The sequence below is a fragment of the Strix aluco genome, chromosome 8, assembly GCF_031877795.1.
Source record: "Strix aluco isolate bStrAlu1 chromosome 8, bStrAlu1.hap1, whole genome shotgun sequence".
Classification (NCBI taxonomy): domain Eukaryota; kingdom Metazoa; phylum Chordata; class Aves; order Strigiformes; family Strigidae; genus Strix; species Strix aluco.
The window spans coordinates 19,351,352-19,372,610 of record NC_133938.1 but is presented as its reverse complement, the minus strand read 5'-3'; the positions used below and the strand labels follow the sequence as shown (position 1 = coordinate 19,372,610).

The 21,259-nt window shown below is 34.9% G+C and overlaps 2 protein-coding genes across 5 annotated transcripts in view; one reads left to right on the top strand and one right to left on the bottom strand.

Moving 5' to 3' along the window:
• The window catches only part of TMED5 (transmembrane p24 trafficking protein 5), a 17,087-nt gene extending 5,138 nt beyond the window's left edge, over positions 1 to 11,949 (top strand). The window contains exons 4-5 of one of the 2 annotated variants that reach the window (XM_074832516.1): positions 6,632 to 6,741; positions 11,732 to 11,949. In XM_074832516.1, the coding sequence (XP_074688617.1) occupies positions 6,632 to 6,741; positions 11,732 to 11,801 (180 nt within the window). In that variant the 3' untranslated portion in view covers positions 11,802 to 11,949. Of the gene's footprint in view, positions 1 to 779; positions 3,806 to 6,631; positions 6,742 to 11,731 lie in introns of those variants that run through there. The other variant, XM_074832515.1, reaches the window with a different exon arrangement.
• The window catches only part of MTF2 (metal response element binding transcription factor 2), a 26,756-nt gene continuing 16,762 nt past the window's right edge, over positions 11,266 to 21,259 (bottom strand). For 2 of the 3 annotated variants that reach the window (XM_074832510.1, XM_074832512.1), the window contains 8 exons: positions 20,496 to 20,564; positions 19,506 to 19,629; positions 16,099 to 16,166; positions 15,536 to 15,706; positions 14,773 to 14,881; positions 14,540 to 14,598; positions 14,286 to 14,390; positions 11,266 to 12,177 (listed from right to left, as the gene is read on the bottom strand). In XM_074832510.1, the coding sequence (XP_074688611.1) occupies positions 11,823 to 12,177; positions 14,286 to 14,390; positions 14,540 to 14,598; positions 14,773 to 14,881; positions 15,536 to 15,706; positions 16,099 to 16,166; positions 19,506 to 19,629; positions 20,496 to 20,564 (1,060 nt within the window). In that variant the 3' untranslated portion in view covers positions 11,266 to 11,822. The remainder of the gene's footprint in view (positions 12,178 to 14,285; positions 14,391 to 14,539; positions 14,599 to 14,772; positions 14,882 to 15,535; positions 15,707 to 16,098; positions 16,167 to 19,505; positions 19,630 to 20,495; positions 20,565 to 21,259) is intronic. The other variant, XM_074832511.1, reaches the window with a different exon arrangement.

Genomic DNA, 21,259 nt, shown 5'->3' with positions numbered 1-21,259 from the left:
GTTGTAACTACATTATGTTGTGGATGAAACTTTAACAGATTATAGGACTAGGTGTTTACTTCATAAATCCAGAATAAGGAGTGAATCTTGAGCTGCTGTTATTATAACCAAAGTGTCCATGTACTTCCTCTGGTTCTCTCTGTAGGACCTCCAGTTGTCCTACTCACAATTTATTGTCAACGTTCTGCTTTAGTAACAAAGCTGAAGCAGCAGTTTATAGCCACTACAGGGAAAGCATAAGAAGATGGGAACATAACATTACTGTACTACTTTTCTTTTGCTACAGCTACAGTTCTGATGGTAGCTGGCATCAAAAAATTACTTAATTTGATTATGCAGCAGAAAAAAACCCTACATTTGTCTGCTAGTACATAATTTGGTTTTGTTTTGAGACTAGTTCTGCACAGATCACTGTTTCTTACTTGTCTGAATACCTGGAATCACTGTTCCCCAAGATACGGAGTATTAAAAAGCTGATTTTAGGTTGGATTTCTCTCTCACCTCCCTAGCATGTAAAAGAGAAAAACCAAATTACTGTAAAACCTTAATGCTATGTTAAATTAAGCCTTTTTAGGTGATGCACAATAAACAGATTAATTAATGAACAGACAAATTAATGAAAACTGTGAAGTTACATTTTAAAGTGAAATTAATTGTCTGATTGGCAAGACATTAAATTATAGGTGGTATAAAGTATCAATATTCTGTATGTGTTGCAAGCACAAGTGTTAATTCAGGTGTTCTTTTTTTCTTTTAAAAATACTCTTGTTACTTACCAGGAATCCATCAACAGTGTCAAAGCCAGATTAAGTAAAAGTGTCCAGATTCAGACCCTGCTCAGAGCGTTTGAGGCTCGTGACCGAAATATACAAGAAAGCAACTTTGACAGAGTGAATTTCTGGTCCATGGTCAACTTGGGAGTAATGGTGGTGGTATCAGCTGTTCAGGTTTACATGCTGAAAAGTCTCTTTGAAGATAAGAGGAAAAGTAGAACTTAATATTCGGTATGATCATAACGATATAACAGGTATGAGGGGAGAGGGGGAGCAATAACCTCCTACAGTAAAGAGAACAAAAGGAAAACATGACCTTACAGATTCTTTTGAAGAGGCACTAGACATCAGGTTTTCAATTAATGTTGGGTTTTTGATTGTTTTGTGGTGAGGGTGGTCTTGTTTGTTTAACATGAATGGAATGCCTTGGCCCAAGCTCTTCCATTTTTGCAAGTGCTACTAACAATACTTTTTTGTACTTGTAGCATTTGTTAATCATTGTTAATGACTAACTTATGCATAGTGCACAAGATGCTTGGTGCATATGCAAAGTAATGTTAATATTGTCACTTTTTTCATGTTCACATAAAACTTTAAATGGTAACTTAGCAAATTAACCAATGGCTGTTAAACATTGAATTTACATATGTGCCTAAGTGTTTACAGGATTGAGGCCCACAGGGGTAGTTTGTGGTACTGTCATTTATTTTTGAAGTTACATGTTTTTAAAAATCCTCAGCTTCTGTTGTACAGCACCACAGAGAAACACTGGGCTAACATTGTGAGAACAAAATGAGAACTCTTTTTATATACAGATGACTAACAGCAGCACTTTAAAAAGGTACCGTCAGCGTGAAAAGAATTGGAGAAAATAATTGTTATTCTTGCTTGTAAGTCTTTGTCCTGTAGCTGTACAACCCCATTTTCCTTTTTGGATGTTACATGAGATTCAAGTGACTATGATATACAAACAAATACACATAGACCTTGAAGTATGGTTTGCAAAGTCTTAAGTTACTGTAACCTCATATAATAGAAAATTTTCAAGAAGTCATTTCTCATTATTCTTTCCCTTTAATAAGGGGGCGTCACAGTATGTGAAAACTTAACATAAATGTTTGTAGTCTCAAACTCCCTCTTATTTGCCAATTTATTTTTTATTAGTTTTTGTCTACTACATCTAGGAATAATGTAGCAGTTAATAGAATGACTTACATAGGCATGAAAAACCAAAGCTGTTAACCTAAACTATCCCTTTTTGCTCATCCTCACAAGTCTTGTAGCTGTGTAAGTACACTCAGTTCCTATGAGCAGTGTTTCTATATCTAGGTATTTATACGACTAAGGCATGAATTACATGAGCAGTAAGTTCAGGCTTCAAATTTTAGTAGCAACTGAATATGTAATATCACTTAACTAAGGCAAAGGTATCCTCAAATGAGTAATTTGTAATTTCTAGGTGAAGTGGCTTTTAACAGTGGAGTGAGAGTGTGGAGAATTTTTGCCAAAACCGCTGCTATATGAGAACTAACTTTTTTTAATACTTCAAAGTTAGTCATTTTTACAATGTGCCAAGTCACTGAAATTTCCTGTATAAATGTGTTAAACTACATTTTGTCACAAGTGTTTTTAAAAAACCCTTTCTTAAAAACCACTTTAAAAAGTGTTTTTAAAAAAGCATATGTATTAGTGTTCTGCCTGTTGTTGGGTCATCTGGGTATGAAAAGCAGAATTGCAACTTTGAGACTTTGTTTAAAAAATTATTTTATAGTGATAAAGCAGGGTCAATAGATGCATGAAGAAACACTTTGTTCAAATGAAGCAGATGCTAGCAAGGGCTACAGTACATAGGAACAACACTTCAACTTCAGACAGTGGGACCTAGCAATAATATTTCTAAATAGTTTTTATAAGCAAAAGTATTATACCTTACAGAACTTGTTATAGAGGGCTCCAAAGGCTGTTGAGCTACTTTTTCTTTCTGCAAAGCTGTGTCAAAAATTGTTTCCCTCTAGGGTTCTGCATATTTTTCCACCTGATGCTTTCTATTCTAAACCGCCTGAAATTAGAAAGCTTATTTCTGTGATCAGGACCAAGTCTAGGAAAAATTAATTCTTTCTGCTAGTGGCAAATATTATTTTTCTGCCATTTCCCTGTACATATCCCAGTACCAACATACCATATATCTACATCAGGGCATAAGTCAAGACTCAGTGAAGTCAACTTCCAAGGTTTTGATCAGGTCCCACAGGACAGGCAAATAAGATTCCTAGGGCTCTCTGCCTGTTTTGCTAGAAGAGGAGATCTATTTTCACCTGCATCACCATGAGTGTGATGCTACAAACCATCTGCAGAATGCTGAACCAGCTCTGTGAAGCTGTGACTAAAACATCTACCTCTTACATCAAAGCTACTAAGATTCTAGATTTCAGCTTAGACCTCCAACAGATGAGCTCTGCCAAGTTTTGCAAGGGCACCTTGGGGGATTACCTTCCCCCAGCTGCTCTGCTGTGCCTCTCTGACAGTGGTTATACGTCCAAGTGGCAAAACAGTATCGTGTAGGAGCTTAAGCTGCTCATGAATGCAGACTTCTCTCAAAAGACACAAGAATGAACTGCACCAGTTTCTTCAATTACAAATAGCAGTCTCTGGTAGAAGGAAAATAACACAAATGTCAGCAGAGTTCATGTGGAAGAAATTATTATTTTGCAACTAAGACCTCTGACTATTTTCTCTCCAATCAAGGTTCATTATAGAAAACAAAACAGGGAATAACTGTAAAGGTAATTGTGCTTTGACTTTGGCAGCTGGAATGTTTATCAGAGATGAAGGATTTGGCATTTAAACTTGCAGCTAAATCAAGTTTCATTTGGATTTTGAAGAGTAGATTGCTTTTGATTATGTAAAATTTACAAAGAAGAATATAAATTTTTCTTAATGGATTTTTTTATTCAGAAATAAATGTTTTAAGACTTGCAGATGTTGAATAAAATTATGCAAAACAGATTTTCAATAAATGAAGTTTAAACCTGTGTTTGTGTTCTTCATTTCATAACGAAGGGAAGAATGCTTTACGTATGAATGCTGCAAAAGATCAAGGATATTAAGCTAACAAGAACCTTGTTTCTAGTAATGCAGCTTTTCCATTTCTTCCTTATGCAGTGTTCAAATTCTGTTCTTATTCACTGTAACCCAAAACCAACTTTATCAATGCAGATTACTTAAGATTTAGACATGTGTCAGATCAGAATGACACCAACCTCTGTAACTTCAAAACTAAATGTATTTTGTGTTATCAGATGCATGTCAGGTATGAGCCTTTTATTTTTTTCAGTATTTGCACCTTACCTCCAATTTATTACACACATGCACAGAACAGGGTAGCTTCCAGTTATGCAGGCAGTAAGGTTCAGAGCAATTCCAAGAATAGTAGGTATTTTCTTGTGCAAAATTATAGTAGAGGTCCGTAACACTACTGAGACTAGTAAACTAATGTGTTCAAAGCAAGAGAAAGTAAGGCCAGCCTAAGTCAAGATAGCTTGGTATTAAACTATTTGTCTAGTTGAGGGTTACCTGTTAGTAACTAAACCCAAGTTTCTCTCCTCAAAAAAAAAAAAGTGAGAGGAAATATCCCAAGGAACAGATTATGGGAATTTGTAAACTTGTGGTACCACAAAGAGCAGCAAATTGACACTTGAACTCAAAAAACACTTTACTGCTCTAACCAGTGGCCATTTGTCCTCATCAACCCTTTTCAGGAAGGTACTTTGTTTTGATACAGTGTTCTAACTTGTGTGCATGTTTGTGTGTTTCCCATTTACAGCAGTACACAAGTCACATAAAACTATGAGAATTTAAAAAATAAATGTATTTTTCAGCAGCAAACTTCAACTGACATCATCTGATGATCTGTTGAGTGCTTCCATTAATTTTTATATTTTTCTCCTCTAAAGAAACAATTTATTTCACAATATAAATATTTTAATTTATGATTAGCCAGAGTCAACACATTAAAAATAAACACCTAGGGAAAAATAAGGAAAACAGTAAAGTAGCATCACAAAATATCAAACCGTAGCAATTAAGGTTCCCATAATATAAACTAGAGTTATTAATATGCAATAATTTCACATTATTAAGAGAATACACAAGATCCCGAGACTAAAAGCTCAAAGTTTTGGAGGAGTTTTTTCAGCTTAAGCAATACACATGACAAATCCAAGCTTGTTTACTATTTCATAAGACTCCTGAGAAACCTGGGCCTGTGCGGAAGCCTGCTAACCACATTGTTCAAATAATGAAACAGGAACTTCCTTTTTGCACTGTGTTTTGAACTGATGAACTAGATATCACACAATACTAAGGTACAATGTTATTGTGCCAGATCATGTAGTTAATGGTAGAAGGAACAGTGGTTTGACTTGAAAAGATACAACAGTGAAAAAACTATCAAAAGCCATTTTGGACAAAGACATCAGAAATACGTGCAAGAGTTCCTTTTCCTGGTTTCTCGAAGTGTGCACCATGAGAAATGACACCTTCTGCCTTAACTTCTTCCTATGTACAACACAACATTCTTGTACCTGGGGCTGGTACAGGTCCATTTCATCTCACATACTCCACAGTGCAGTACTTCCTTGTTTAACTCCACCCATTTGTCAGTTTGCAGCACTGACCATATTGGTATGGTGGTAAGACTACCTTGTTAAAAAATTGTATTCAACCAGCCACAGCAAGTACTTCTTCCCCCCGCCCCCCGTATTTTTAAAATAGATATTTACATAGCACTCTATCCTAGAGACTCGTTATCCCCAACAGTTAATTAAGACAGCCTGGAACTAAGTAGATTGAACTATATCTGATGTCTTCAAACACTAACAGTTCCTGTGCCTTCCCTAGTTGCAAAGAACAATTCTCTTTGAGACTGTTCTGTTTTAGAACTTACCAACTTTTGCTGCAGATGGGAAACAAACAACTCTGTTATCACTGAGAAATGGCTTCTGTGAAGCCCTTGTTTTTCAATGCTTCCCCCTGCTCCAGTAGTACTCTATCACCAAAACTCACTATTCATACAGAAGGAATGCTTGTACAGAGAAAAGCACCATATTTGTAAATTATTGCAGAGCAGATCAAAAGCTATACACACCTTACTGTTTGATTTTGTTTTCAAACCCAACAATTTACTTAAGGTATCTGTGGATTTTTAATCACAGGTAAAAATAATAGTAGTAAAAATAATAGAAGAAGAAGAAAGTAGTATTAGTAAATACACCTATACTGCTGGAGTTTCACCAGAAGCATCTGAATTACATCATCTCCCATGCTCTCAATTGCTATAGTTGAGGACAGTTATTGAGACTTGGAACCCATACAACTCAGAAGTCCCTTTCTTCCCTTAGTGTGTACTAAATTTCTGGAAACAAGGTATCCTCCTTCACTCTCCATCTGCTACCTGCCAAATTAGAATACAGGTGTAAGGAAGACAGAGTTACTAAGAGAAAAGTTCTAAAAGCATGTAATCTATAGTCTGTATCTTTATGTCAACATTATGTTAAAAGGACCTGATATTAACCATCAAATTAAGGTCATTTTGCTATTATGCTGGAGTATTTCAGGGAGTGGTAAAAATCAAGTCAAAAAAACCTATGACTGTCCAGACAAAAAGCTTCTGCCTGTTCAGTCAATCCAAGTTCCAAAAAATCAGTGAGAAGACTCTTGATTACATTCTCTGGAAAGACAGGAAAAGGGTAGAACCAGACCCCACCACCCTGCCTCCAAAGCCCTGAGCGTGCTTCAGCCATTACTCACTTATGACGCCTCTCCTGAAACCATTCTTCTCAGTCACTTCTCTCCCACAGGATGACACCACAAGACTGGGAAGAAGGAAATGGGTCAGGCATCAAGTGGCCAAACAGATAGGAATTCCCGTTCTAAAGCTTCAGCACTTACCTCTGAATGAGTGGGGCAGGTGAGCGTCTACAATACCTAAGCTCATTACCACAAGCAGAGAAGAAAAAGCATGGGAGGAAAGAAGGCAAGGACTGAATTAGGATATTTTTTCTAGGGTGGTTTTTTTTTTGGTTTGTTTTTTTTTTTTTTACAGTCCATCAAAGGCTGTCTTTTTAATAAGCATTTCACAGCCCACTTAGACTTCCTTAAAAATAAACTCCCATTGTAATTAAATACATTTAAATAGTTTCTCATTGTATTTCTCAGACTTGTGTATTTCTATACATAAGTACACATATATTTATATATACACATGCTTTTCTGCAACAAACCAGTTGGCCTCCGTAGTCCATTTGTCAGAAAGGACAGTTCTGAGTGTGGATTTTGTACTAAAAGCACCACTTTCCCTAACCAAGGAACTTTGCATTTTTATTTTGATCAATTCTTAGTTCTACCTTCTACTCCTTCCCTTTTTAGGGAACTTTTTAGGAACTTTTCCTTCCACTACAAAACCTTTCTAATAGTTCATTCATTACTTCCCTTTCCCTTAATTTCCAGCCATTGTTGATAACCTCTAGAATTTTACTCTCTTAGTGCTTTCCAATCTCTGCTATCATGCAACCAATCTGTGAAGTTATGAATACCAAGCGGGTGAAAAAACACAAAGCAAGCAACCTTAGTAACGTTCATGAGAGAGAAACATGTACTTAGTGAAGCAATAACTATGACATCAGATGATGACACAAGTGAATGCAAGAATAGCAAGTTTTGTGAGTATTCATTAGGGAATGGCAGAGCACAAATGAAGTACTTTGAAATGGTGCTTACAGAAGAACAAATTATTTAGAGTGAGATAGCACTATTAATTAGCTTCTTGCTATGAAGCAGGTTTTGAAGCAAATGAGCTTACTAGAGTAAGACTGCAGATGTCAAGACTACAAGTTAATGCTACCACACTGGTCATTAAGTAAACAGAACACTAGGAAACCAAAACCACATGGAAGTCAATCAGTGCCAAACACAAAATAGCTAATAATGGGAAGAGAACAGAATATTGTCAAATTCAGAAGCCAGAAACACAAATTATAACAAGTGAAGAAATACACACTGGTGAAATAATGTCAGTGAACAGATTAGAAGAAAGATGATATGAAAAGAGCTGTATGAGCTACAGCTGTATTTGAAAAACTAGTATCAGCAAGGCGAAATATTTTGGTATCAATGAAAACCAGCAACTGCTGATGTTACAGTATATGAATCTCAATGCTGGAATATGAAAAAGTCTGATAAAAAATAGCAGAGATGAGCTAGCTGAGAGGAACATTAAGAGATTCAGAAATGCAAGACAGATGAAAACATCATGACAGTACAAAAAACCTACTGTTTCATTGTTGCTGAATGATAGAAGTGAAAGACTGAGCTTGGAATTCAATGCTTTTGCCAGTCTCAGACTGTGCACAGCTACTTGTCTTTTCTTTTGTTTCTGTTGTCCTGCATTATCTTTTCTAGAAGATGGTAATTCCCCTTTCAACTTTCTTCAGGGACTCCAAAAGAGTCTCTTTTCCTCCATCTTTCTCTTCTTTATACCTCACCTATAGACAATCCAATTGACAAAAAAAAAAAAAAGCACAACACAACAACTCTTCTATAAACTTTAGGTTGACAACTGATTTTTTTTTTACTCACACATTACATTTTTCTGACCAAACTAGGATCTCAGATCTGACACCTCCACATGAGTGTTTAGCCATCAGCTTATGTTCAGCACCAACCAAACACAACTCACCATCATAAACCCTTTTCTCAATTCCTCGAAAATACAATTTTCTGCTATCATACCCTTAACTGCAGGTGTTACTTTTCATTCAGGCAGATATGAGGGAACTAGAGAAGTGAGAGTTTAAAGGCCTGAAAATGTTACCTGCACAGCATTTGCAAGATTCCTCCTCTTCCCTCTGCGCACAGAATTGATGCTCCTGTCCAGTTCATCCTTATCACTACATTCTGACTATTGCTCCGTCTCCAGCCTTGGCATGTTCCATTTCAATCCACCAATTTCCTTTCAAAATATAACACTAAAGATCACTTTAGTAGGATGTTCCACAGACATGACCATTTTTCTGTTTATGAACTTATCTTCCCCCCCACTCCCTAGACAAACTGCTTGTCTTCACCTTCACGGCCTTTTTTTGGTTTATTTCTTCTTGTTAAATCAAAATATTGACTTTTGTTTCACATATCACAGTGAGAGATTTTTCAAAATTCCTTTGTAATCTCACTCAAAATGCCTGTTATGCATAGAAAAGCATAGTTTTTATTCAAAATTCCTCTTGAAGTTTTTGTTGAGAACAATTATTTGACAAATAGTTCACTATGACTATTATTTTACAATTGTGACCAAAACGTGCTATTACTTATTTGCTGTCTTGTTCATGTGATGCCTACATTTTTAGAATGGCCTCACGAGAGGCTTCACCTACCTAAACACTACTGTAATACAAATTATAATGGAATAATATTAAATCTGATACACATAGGAATAGTTCTAAATCAGTGACCACAACAAAGTTGAATTACATATATTTACACACATGCATACATACAATGATCAAGTCATACCAAAATGAAATCGTTAGGTACAGCAACATTTGTATTTTTCTTTTAGACACTCCATTACTACATACAATGAAATTCACATAAAATGAGAGAAAGGCATTTGTAGGTGTGCTTTAATTAGTACTCTAGCTGTATCTTCAGCAGCACTATTGCAGCATTTTCCAGTACATGACACCTTGTAACAAAGCATCCCTCAAGCATAGATGGAACACTAGTTAGTGTCTATGTGCAGAGCAAGTGTCTCCAGGACAGTAACAGGAAAGCTAGAGATGAGAAACAATGGATGGGAAGATGCCACCAAGTATGTACTTCACAAGAATACAGAATCAAAACTCATTCTTCTCTCTCAAAAAATACACACATTTAATGTTGGTCTTTTAATTCTAAGAAAAAAGCAATTCCAAAAATACAAACTGAACATCAGAGTCAAGTCAACCACCATAATAAAATGAAACAACATTCACAACAATTAAGTCTATGGACAGCATAAGTTTGACAAATATTTTCTCTCCCCTCCCCCCCCTCCACTTAAGTCCTCAAGTACATTCCAATGTTTATCTTTAAATGAAACTTTATGAAAAATACTGCTGGTGTTCAGTTAGAATTAAAGGACTTGGATAAAGTGAAACACTAAAGACAGATACAGATGGTGTGAGTAAGGTTACAAAGGCTTTACATTTTGCATTATCCCAAGATATAAACATTCAAAAATTAACATGAAGTTGCTGTGTTATCAAAATATTGCAGCTATAGGCAAGGCAACATTAAATTAATAGCTGAGGGTGTGAGAAAAAACACATTTTAGTGAAGGTAAACAGAAGTGGCAGTTTTTAATTAGCATTTTTATAAAGCTAGTATTACCCGGCCTGCCATAAACCAAGCACAGGATAAAAAGCTTTCTCTGCTTCCTTTGGCTATAAGGTGACAGAGGGAAAAAAAAAAAAAGAAAAAAAATAATCACCTTTGAGATGTTCAAGATGAGCAGAAAAAGTCAAATAATCAAGTAATGGAAGAAATAAGTACTAACCTAGGCAGTACACTTTAAACCACTCTGTCATTTGTAAGTGTTACATAATTTTATTTTGGTGGTAAACTGTAAGCATATAAGAAAACTAACCTTATGCAGCACAGTGAATAACCAAAGTAAAAATATTCTTCTGTTTACTCTTTGGCTAAAACCCCCTCAAAAGTAGCAGACAAAAAAAAAAAAAAAACACATTTAATACTGGCAAGAAATTTTTTTGACTTTTTTAAACAAGTAAAATAAACTTATCAATTTAAAACTTGGTACATTTTATAAAAACAAAAGAGGTAATGTTGTAATAAAATCAGTAATGTTACTTCAAATGGCAACAAACTATTTGTTGACCCTGTGCAATAATACACTTTGTTCATACTACATTTATCAAAATATGACTGTTTCTACAAATATGTAGTAATCTTGTGTGTGACTCCTGTCAACTTCTAACTGGGACACAAAATTTACAATCAGTGTGCCACAATAACTTTCAAGTTGTTATTTCTAGTAGAGTTAATTTCAAAATGTTCAGATCCTGCATTATTTAACAGTTAATTCACATGGAAAATAATGGAATATATCACCTAGAGCATATGAACATCTATGACTGCACCCATTGCCAGAACACGCTGCACTGGTTTGACACTTTTCCTTAGTACATAGAAAGCAACAGCACCCAATAAGCCTGAGAAGAAATGCTGCTGTGTAAATACTGGCAACTATTCCTGAAAAAAGAATTATGGGATGTATTCTCAGAATCTGCCCGATCCCATAATTTGTATTGCATAGGTCACAATCACACATATATATACACGCACAAGTATGTGTGTGAATATATACATATGTATATACACACACACACATGCGCACACACACACACACAAAGAATATATTAAGAAGACAATGAAGTCTGGTCACAGAGCAATTTACAGGCTCAATATATTTTTTCTTTTTTTTTTTTTACACTTTGTTTGAAAGAAAACTTCAGTATTTTACAGTCTTCAGTAGGCATTATATACACTGCACTTATGAAATCTAGAAAGTATTGAAATAGAAATACATTTCTGCAAACATTTGGGTAAGAAAACAAACCAAAATTTTTCAAAGATTTGTGCTATCTACATAGTATTTTCTCTAAATCACAATAACTGTATCCATGGAATGTTCTCTAGAAAATGTCTTTTTTTTTTTTTAAACACCATGCACATTTTTAAGCAATTGTAACCCAAAATATCCCAACCTAAAACAATCTAACAATGTTCAGATTAAAAAATTTAAGTTTCAGATCAGATTTTAAAAAGATAAGTCTTTATCACAAGAGCTGTAATGATAACAATTACATGTTAAGGCTAAACTGGTTTTGTTTTGTTTTTAGAAACACATTTAAAGACGTTTCTCTCGTGGCTCTGCATTATGAACTGTACTTACAGATGACAGTGCAGTGAACATAATGTTCCGTCCTACAGTCAGGATGCAGTTGCTCCTTCCCACTCCACAAGATACTGCACCTTTCCATCAAGTGTCACCCGACGAGCCAAAACACGGTATTTTTCCCCACAAGCTATTCTACCTGCTGCACCAAAATAACTAGTAATTGAGTTCTTTAGATGATTGAGCTGTAACTCCTGATCTGCTAAGTTGTTAAGTATCTCTGTATTGAGTTCATCATATTGGTAATCTTCCTTGCTCTCATCATCTTTTACAATTTCTGAATTTTGAGTTTGGAGTGCTTTACGTGGAAAGCGACCTCTTCTTCTCAAATGTGGTATTGCAGCAGGCCAAGTTCTTCCTGTACGAGTCCTTTTTCTCGAGTCAGATAAACTATTAAAAAAGAAAAACCAGCATAAATTCCAAGAAACTTATTCAAAATGTATGCTTTATCATCAGTTATTTCCATGCAACTCATAACTTTAATTCTATTTTTCAGTGATAGAAATACTTGTTGCCTAAAGATAGATGACTGTAAATATGGCACTTTCAAAATAAAGATTATTTACATAAGAAAAACTGTAGTGGTTTAACAATGTCAGAAAGGTTAGCTAAATCATATTAACATATCTAGGCATAAGAGTAGTATTTTGATACAGCTTAATCTCATTCTTCAGCAAATTTAGAAGAAACAGTCTTCAGAGAAGTCTCCACCAAAGTGTGCTTAAATTCACAAATTAAAAATACAGCTTTATCACACAGGTAGGCATCAATTACAAAAGCTATACTATAAAAGAATTTGAGACTTAATGTTGGTTAGGACTAAAAAAAAAATAGTTTATGCATAGTTATTTTTTTCAAACTGAATTCATCTCAATAAATTAAAACTCTGAAATACAAAACAAGATATTGCAAAATGTATTCTACATCACTACTTTCTATAGTACACGATTTTCTAAATACTTATTATATGTGGCCAGAAAAATATATATATCCAAAACTCACACAGATTTATCTCTGGTAATGAAAAAAGCAACTTCTGACATTATCCAAGAATAAACCATCATCCTAATATTAAAAGCATCCAAGATACACATCCTTATGAAAAATCTTACATCTATAATTTGCACATACTAAAACATGTTTGATGAAGTCCTAAATTAAATGGTACGCAAACTTTGATGTTAAGACTCCTAAGTAACATACAGAGGAAAAAAGCATATCTTTTTAACATTAAAAAAAGAATGGAATAAAGGGCAGAAATATGAAACAGTGACTCAAGTCCTTAGGTATGAATTTCAGAAGTCTCTAGGTTAAACATGAGTTTTTAAAGACAGACTATTTACAGCAGTAATGCACACATAAATGACTCATGAAAGCACTTGATAGCATGAACCAGAAAGATAGGAGATGAAGTAGACTGAGGATCCATGTACCTCAATAAGACAGAAATTTGTTTGCTGAACTTGAGAGGGAAAAGTTCAAATAACTATTCACAGAAAAACCGATTGTAGTTAATAATTTATGAAGACTGTGCCAAAAATTTTTCATGCTCTATTGACTGTAGAAAGTCACAAGCATACTTCTTACTCTTTAACATGAATACACAAACCTACAAAAACAAATGTTGCTAAAATAATTCAGGGTACACATCAGCTCTTTTGTGGCCTTTATTAGAAAACTAAGCTCAGGAAGTGTTTATGGAGTTTAACTCTTTTCAGTAAGTGTAATTTAACTACATATTTTACATCAACTAAAACAACTCACCCTGTGTCTTGTAAAGCAGAACTAAAGACTAGTTTTCTTTTGTCCTGTTCCTTTGTATTTCCTCATGCAACCTATAGTTCTACTCTGAGTCTCAGTTGCTCATTATTTCAAATCCCAGTGAATTACCACACCTTCAGCGTTATACCCCTTTACAATATCCTCAATTCTTCTCTATTTACTCTCCCACCAGTTCTGCAATATCCTTACCTCCATTTCACATCTACTCCAGCTGCCTCATAATTTAAGTCAACCTCCTACCTTATCTTCTACCTTTGTTTTGACAAAGCATCAACTAAAAAAGAAACTTAAACACAAAAAAACCCGCAACAAAACAGCACCGGCAACAACTAGGCCTCAGACGATTAGGAAATTGTCTGCCTTTCTCTAAAAGTGTGGGTTGCTGGTTTGGCTCTCTCATCCAAGCATCTATCTTCATGAATCTTGTTACACTAATTTCTCTGAAACTACCTGGATCAGATTTCATGCAAGTTAGCCAAAACGTTCAGAACTGACTGGAAGTATAACAGAACCTCAGGTTTTAAGAAACCAGATTTAGAACATTGTATGCCATGCTTTGGCAAGATATCTCTTGTAAGATCCCTGCAACTTCTTTTTATTAAGGATGAAGTATTGCTGAACCAATTGTTTCTTGTCCCCACCTTCAGAAAATGTTATTAAAATGAATATATTGCAAATCTTAATCTTTATAGCAGATAGAATAATTGAATAATTACCTATAATGTCTGGAAATGCTAGATGAGGTAGTTTCTTTCATACTGGCAGCACCTGTGGATTCCACATCTGAGGTATTGGATGAGTGTGCAGTTCCATCAGATCTCCTGATATGCAAGATAACAGGGTTGCCATGTAATGAAAATAATCTTATGTTAAAAACTGAGCTGACATTTTGAAGCAAACAGATAAATGACATAGTATTAAAATGTTTTACAGGGGTAAGTTTTTTTTTTAATTTTGTTTTTTAATTTACCCAACAGTGCAGGGTAATTCCAAGGCTGGGTTCTCTATCACTGGAACTGGTTCATTATCCTAAGGGGGGGGGGGAAAAAAAAAAAATTACTTCAAAATAAGTTTTAATTGCTGTATCAATTTTGTTTGAGGGCGAATGGGGGAATATCATGATTCAGATTAACTGGTTGGTTGTCTTCAAAAATTATAATCCAGTTAAAGGGAAAGGGGGGAGGGGAATATCCAAAACCTTACCAGAGGAGACGACTCTGGAGTTTTGTGAATCATTTTCCTTGTATAGGGACCAGGTGGACGACCTACTGATTTTTTTTTCCCCTTTCTTTCTATACCATTACTTAATTCCCTAGAAGAGAATTTATATTTTATTCTGTATTACTGAAGATGATTTTCATTGAATACATGTTTTCCTTTGGCCGTGAATACACAATTACATGTCTACTGCTAAAACATTGCACTAAATGAGGTTATTTTGGTAAATCAAGATTGTCATGTACAAAGCTGCATATTGTTGCCTCTAGAAAAACATCAACAGGTACAAGATCTTTCTAGTGATATTACTGATTCCCTAACACTGAAGAGGAACGAACAAGTTTGTTTATTCATATGATCACACTTGGTAAAGAAGATGGCACATTTACTAACACAAGTGACAATTTCACATCATACTTCCTATTTAGAATTCTAGTTAGATTACTGCAAAGAGTTCCAGAAAGGCAAGAGATTTTGTTTCCCAAATGGCAGCAAAGCTGGGATGTTTTCTATTGTTCTTACTGATAAATTTCATGTTGAGGTTTTGGTTTTTTTGAGGTTTTTAGAAGGATCCTAATAGAAAGCTAATTAAATCCATTCAAAGACCTTGTTCTCACAAATAGTCCACCTTCACAGTTTTTAGAAAAACACATTCTACAGTGAAAAGGCCTTTCTCACAGGCGCCAAAAATACACCCAAAGTAGCCCTGATCTACAACAACATTGCTCAAATAACCAGGCTGGTTTACCTCACATCAGGGATTGGTTTAGATGATTTTCTGCCTTTAATTTTGAACTCATGAGAAGTTCCTTCCGGTTCTTTCTCAGCCTTTAAAGCAGCATTTGGTGGCACAGGAGGAACGCGAATTCTCAAGCCAAACAAATGTTTCTTTTTCTTTATTTCTTTTCCAGACATAAACCTAGATGATTTTAAATTAATTGTTAAAATTCTGACCCCATGGAAAGCAACTTCTAAAGTAACAGTGTACATGCCAAACAAAACTATGCAAACTAGAATATTCATTCTAATGCTATTTTATTCCCCTCTTTCCCCTAACACAATCCTCACTCTCAAATACAGAATGTGAAGTGGAAAGAGGATGGAAGTTAAAACAAATTTTTTCTCATGATCTGGGTTCCACTCAAATAGTTACGTAATGTTATAGTTTGAAATAGAAACATTATTTAAAATTTAAATGTTATCTGCAGCCAAAGTGCTTATCAGATCACTGAGCAAAGGAGACTGAAGACTAAATCTATATCAGATTAAATAGGCAAACAACATTTAAAACAAAAAGTACCAATAACTTACATGGTCTTGTAATCATTTAATGCCTCCAGTACATGCTCATATCTTTCAGATTTTGGTGTATCTGCCAGCTGTGAAGTATTAAGAAATCATTTAACCTGTCGAATTCTTCAGTAATAGAAATATTCCAGTTACTTTGAGTCACTGTAACTACAGACTTGGATGTGAAGTACATTTATGAAGTATTACCTGTGGAAACTACCTAATACCAAAGAATATTAATCATTATACCATACATTCTGTGATTTACATCCACAGATTTCATGCCAGGATCAAGTCCAGGCAAAAGAATATGAGTTTCACTTGTAAAAAGTGCAAGAAAAAGTATCTCAAAGAAATTTAGTATACTCAAGTAACGTAATAATAGCTTGCCCTCCCAAGACTGCTAACAAGCATTCTTCTGTGACATTACGTACTCCCAGACTAATTGAGACTGCAAGCACAAGATAACTATACTGATGCAATAACTTGGTTATTTTATTGGTGATCATTTTAACCAAAATCCTGCCACAGGATCTAATTCCCATTTTTTGCCAACATTACTCAACATGATAAAAAAAAAAAAAAAAGCCCAGAAAAGTTAGACTTAAAAAAGTAAATCCATTTTCATTCCCCTTTTGCTAAGTTCCAGTCTGACCTCCCTTCTTGCACCAAAGCCCGAAGTAGGTAGTCCCTATCAAGCTACCAAAGCACAGAATCTTCTCTCTGAAAAACCGCATACTTATGAATTAGAGACATAAAGCAGAATAAGTATGGTGGTGACTATGAACACAACATTTATGTAATAGAATTTAAAATAAGATTATTTATTTCTATATTTAGACAGCTATTTTCAAACTCTAGTGAAGCTACCATATTTTCAGTTGCCATGCCAAAATGTTCCAGAACTTATATCCAATTGGCTCTGCAGTAAATTTATCTTTAATTATAGAGTTGACAAACAGTTTATCAGTTTCTCTATTAGTATGAATACAAAGCAGACTGTACAACATTTGCAGCTAAAAAAAACAACCAACCTTCAAATACCTTCTAAAGAATACAAACAGGACAGATAGAAATCCTCAAAGGATTAAATGTGTTAACAACTAAACAAAATAGTAAATATACTCACAAAACCCAATATCTTAACACAATTTTGGGCAAGATACACAGTCAGCCTACCTGACTACCAAAGTTAAGGGACATATTCAACTGATTTTAGCCAAAGAAAGTGACAACTATTTTTACACATCTTTACCATATGCATTCAGTACAATCCATCGCTATCCAGAGGTCTTGCAACACTGCAGCACTTAACTATAGAAAACTGCCACGTATTTATTACATCCTAAATAATAACACGCTAAAAATTACTGGCCTAGGATGTCTGATAATTCCACCATTTACTGCTATCTTACCTTTGGCTAAAAAACTTTTTCCTCTTATTCAATTATAAAACAGCTAGAGAAAGAAACCAAAGTATCATTTCTAACAGTGGCAAGCTAAGAGTATTACAAAAACAGTAAAACCATTATATTTTAGATGTTATTCTTTCTGTGACTGATTTCTGTCTAATAAAGAAATCAGATTAACTAAAGTAGTGAAATACATTTGCCTCAGATTTTTCAAGACACAATTTTTCCCAACTTAGCGAGAGACATTTAGAACCTTTTCAGAATGAAGTCTTGAAGATTTCCTCAACACAGCTTTTATGCACTTATTCAAAATCTACTCCTTCAAAAAGGTAATCTTCAGAATTAAAAGTAGTTTCCTTGAAGATGTAGAAATACTGATTAAGGAACTGAAAGTACTACTTAAAGAGGTGAGTTTCCTTATTTTGGATCTCGCCTCTCCTTCCTCCCCCTTAATTATGTGTTTTTCGTATAGGTTAGGCATGGATGGATTGAAACCAGAAAGGGGCAAGAAAAGCAGAATGAGGACTGTAGCCTTTCAACTTCTTCAAAATGGCATACGTCCTCCAAGTCCATGGCAGCCAGATAGCTCCACTCTCCTCATCCACACTGCTCTGACTGGCCATTCTGACATGAAATTGTTAAATCTAAAGAAAGTTATATTATGTGAAATAAATAAACATTAATTTCTTCTACATTTCCCTCAACACTAAGGGAAACAGAAGTCAAAAATAAACACTGTTTATGTATTTGTTAAACCGCACAGTAAGACAGTCAGAACATTCCATTCTATTGAAAAAATGGTGAGATTTACATTTTCTGCAGCATTTTTAATTAAAGCTTGAAACTTGATATGACAGAACTATTGACCCATTATGATTTAACTAATAGATGCCATACATCCCAAAGTAAACCAGATGTCTATTCATGACACTGATTGTAATTTTTTAGTAATGCTCGAGTGTTTGCTTGTCTTTCTAACAAATATTGGCATAGTCTAAACATATGTATTTTAAACTATTTTCCATTATTTATGAAAAATAGTTACTCAAACAAAGAATACACATTTGATTCTCAAATTTTGTCTGCTAGTAAAAATGGATTACAGATGTATGAATTTACTGAAGTAGTATAGAAGTAGAATGTACTCATGCTAAGAAAATTTCCAACCAGTTCTATGCCACCTGTATTAAACAACTTCAAATCCCTAAACAATTTTCATGCACAAAAAAAGTGCATTCTCTACTAGCAGTATGCCAATTTGAATTTAGACCTAAATTTTGCATCCAAACTTACATGCAGAAACAAAAATCTACACCGCTCCTCTTAGTTCAATATTTAGTCAGTCTGCTTGGGGAAATCATCTTCTTTTAATGCTAAGGTAACCACCCAGTAAATCAAATAGCTGGAAAAATAACTAGTGTTATATACTAGTGTATAATAGTGAAGTAAAAACAAGATGCCTTGACAAGCAGCAGAATCAGATGGGAAAAGAATGAAAACAGTCTTTAGACCTGGACATGAACTGACCATCCCCATGTTTGGAAGAGGGAGGAAAGAGGAAGTGTTTGTGTACAATAATTTGTTACGTGTTACTCCTTAGAGACTTTGAAGATGTCTTCATATGCAACATACTCTGCATTCTGTTCTACATTTAGATTTTCTCGTCTGTGCATGTGAAAATATCAAAGCATAAGAATTATAAAATGAAAGAAAAGGAATATATATAGGCAACAGAATAAACAGTTGAGTATAAATAATTGAGGTTGCCATGCAAATAATAAAATAATAGTTACATGGATCACTTGAGAAATTTTACAGCTCAAAAACATACACCACTTAAAAAGCATTCTACTTCTGCAAGGAAATTTAAGATGATCTCCTCGTTATTTGGGATTACCAGATTTTAAGGTAATAAAGGATTTAACATCCAGAGTAAAACAGTTCATAGGTCACTAACTTTCAGAACATACGTATGTACTGCGAGAAAAACCAAGAAAGATTATTTCAATTACTTACCTCACCAGGATGCAATCTATCCCAGTTTTCATTTATGTAGGCCATGAGTTCAAGCTCCGAATCAAAGTATTTCTTCTTATGAATAACACTTAGGTTGTAAAGGCATAGATGTGCTATATCTACCCTAGATTTCAGAAATATTCGAATTAAAAAAAACAGAGGAAAAAAAAAGTATTTTTCTTCCAATTGCTCTTCTTTGAAATAATTTAGTAGAAAAGGTATTAGCATGATATAGTTAGAGGAACACAAAGCACAACTTAAAACACTCAATCCAGGGAACAACATTATGAAGTCTCCTGTCATTTCTCTTCCTCGAGTGATTCCTTCTGCTTTGAATTTTGCTTTCATCTCTGCCTCATCTCATTGTCAGGATACTTTTTTAAACTCCAAAACTGGTCTAAACCTTGGTATATTTAAGTCAGTCCGAATTCATACATGAATGTATCAATTCTGAATTCATGCAAGTATTTTGGTGACTTAACATTTAACAAGGTAATTTCCACCATATATTTGTTAGCACATATATCCAACTAAATAGGATATAATTTATAATATGGGGTAGTTCAAAGATTTCAAGTTACAACTATCCATTAAGTCTCATCAAGGAAACTACCATAAAATGTGCCAAGATCTGTACTCAAGTCCTCACTACATTTGGCTTACCTAACGGCAGGATCCTAAACCTTCAAAAAAGACTTGTTCAGGTATATCAATCTTCACATGTACAACAAGTACTTGCTTGCTAGTTCACTGAACAATCCCAGGAATAAATCCCATGAGCACACAATTGCAATATATCTCTACATTTTAAAGGCAAAGTTGTCTGTGTTCATACAAGCAGTAAGAACAACTCAGGAAACAACTCAAGACAGCAAGTGGATTTCCTTTTTTGCAAGGAGAATCAAAATACCACAGAGAAAAGCAGAGAAAGTATTCAATTCAACTCACCCCCCCTCCCCCCCTTTTTTTTTTTTTTAAGTTCACACTTACCATCTCAAGGGTAAACGTTTGAGGTATTCTGGTCCAGAACTGCAAACTGAGCAAATGAACGTATAAAACCTAAAAATACATACATATGTGTATGTACATGTGTCTGGGTGGTGGGTGTCCATACACACACACACACATAGTCTCTTAATGTTTTAACACCTTAGTTATGAAAAAATTAGAGTTAAGCCAGCTAGAAACCCAGCCATGTGATATTTGAGAGTCCTTTCATTCTCCGTCTTTTTGTCAACTTCCACAATCTGTGCTCATACTTACTGGGACAGATACCAGGTACTTCCTCAATTTTACCCTGGTACCACTGTTTCATACTCCCTGAGCAAGTCCCTCAGCCTGTGACTATCTCAGTGAAGATGCTCTGCAATGTCCCCAACTCCATTCTCTCAAATGCAGAAACCTGTGAACCAGTGTAAGCATGCATTTAAAGGACCCATGCATTTCTGGGTCCTAACTCGGTTCCTTCATACAAACATTCCAGCACAGTCAACAGCTAAAAGAAAGTACAATAGATAATGAAATACTCCTTGATTCCCTTCTCCAGTTCTCTCATCTGCTCCAACTGCTCCAAGTTCCTCTTAAAATGGAAGCACAGACAAGGGCTCTTTTTCATTTCCTTTTGTTCTGACTCATCACACATGATCAGAGGATGTACAGAGTTCCCCTCAGTCTAACTACTCTTCCAGATTTCTCCAGTTTCTTATATTGTTAGTACAGGGAACTACTACTGCACACACACACACACTGACAGC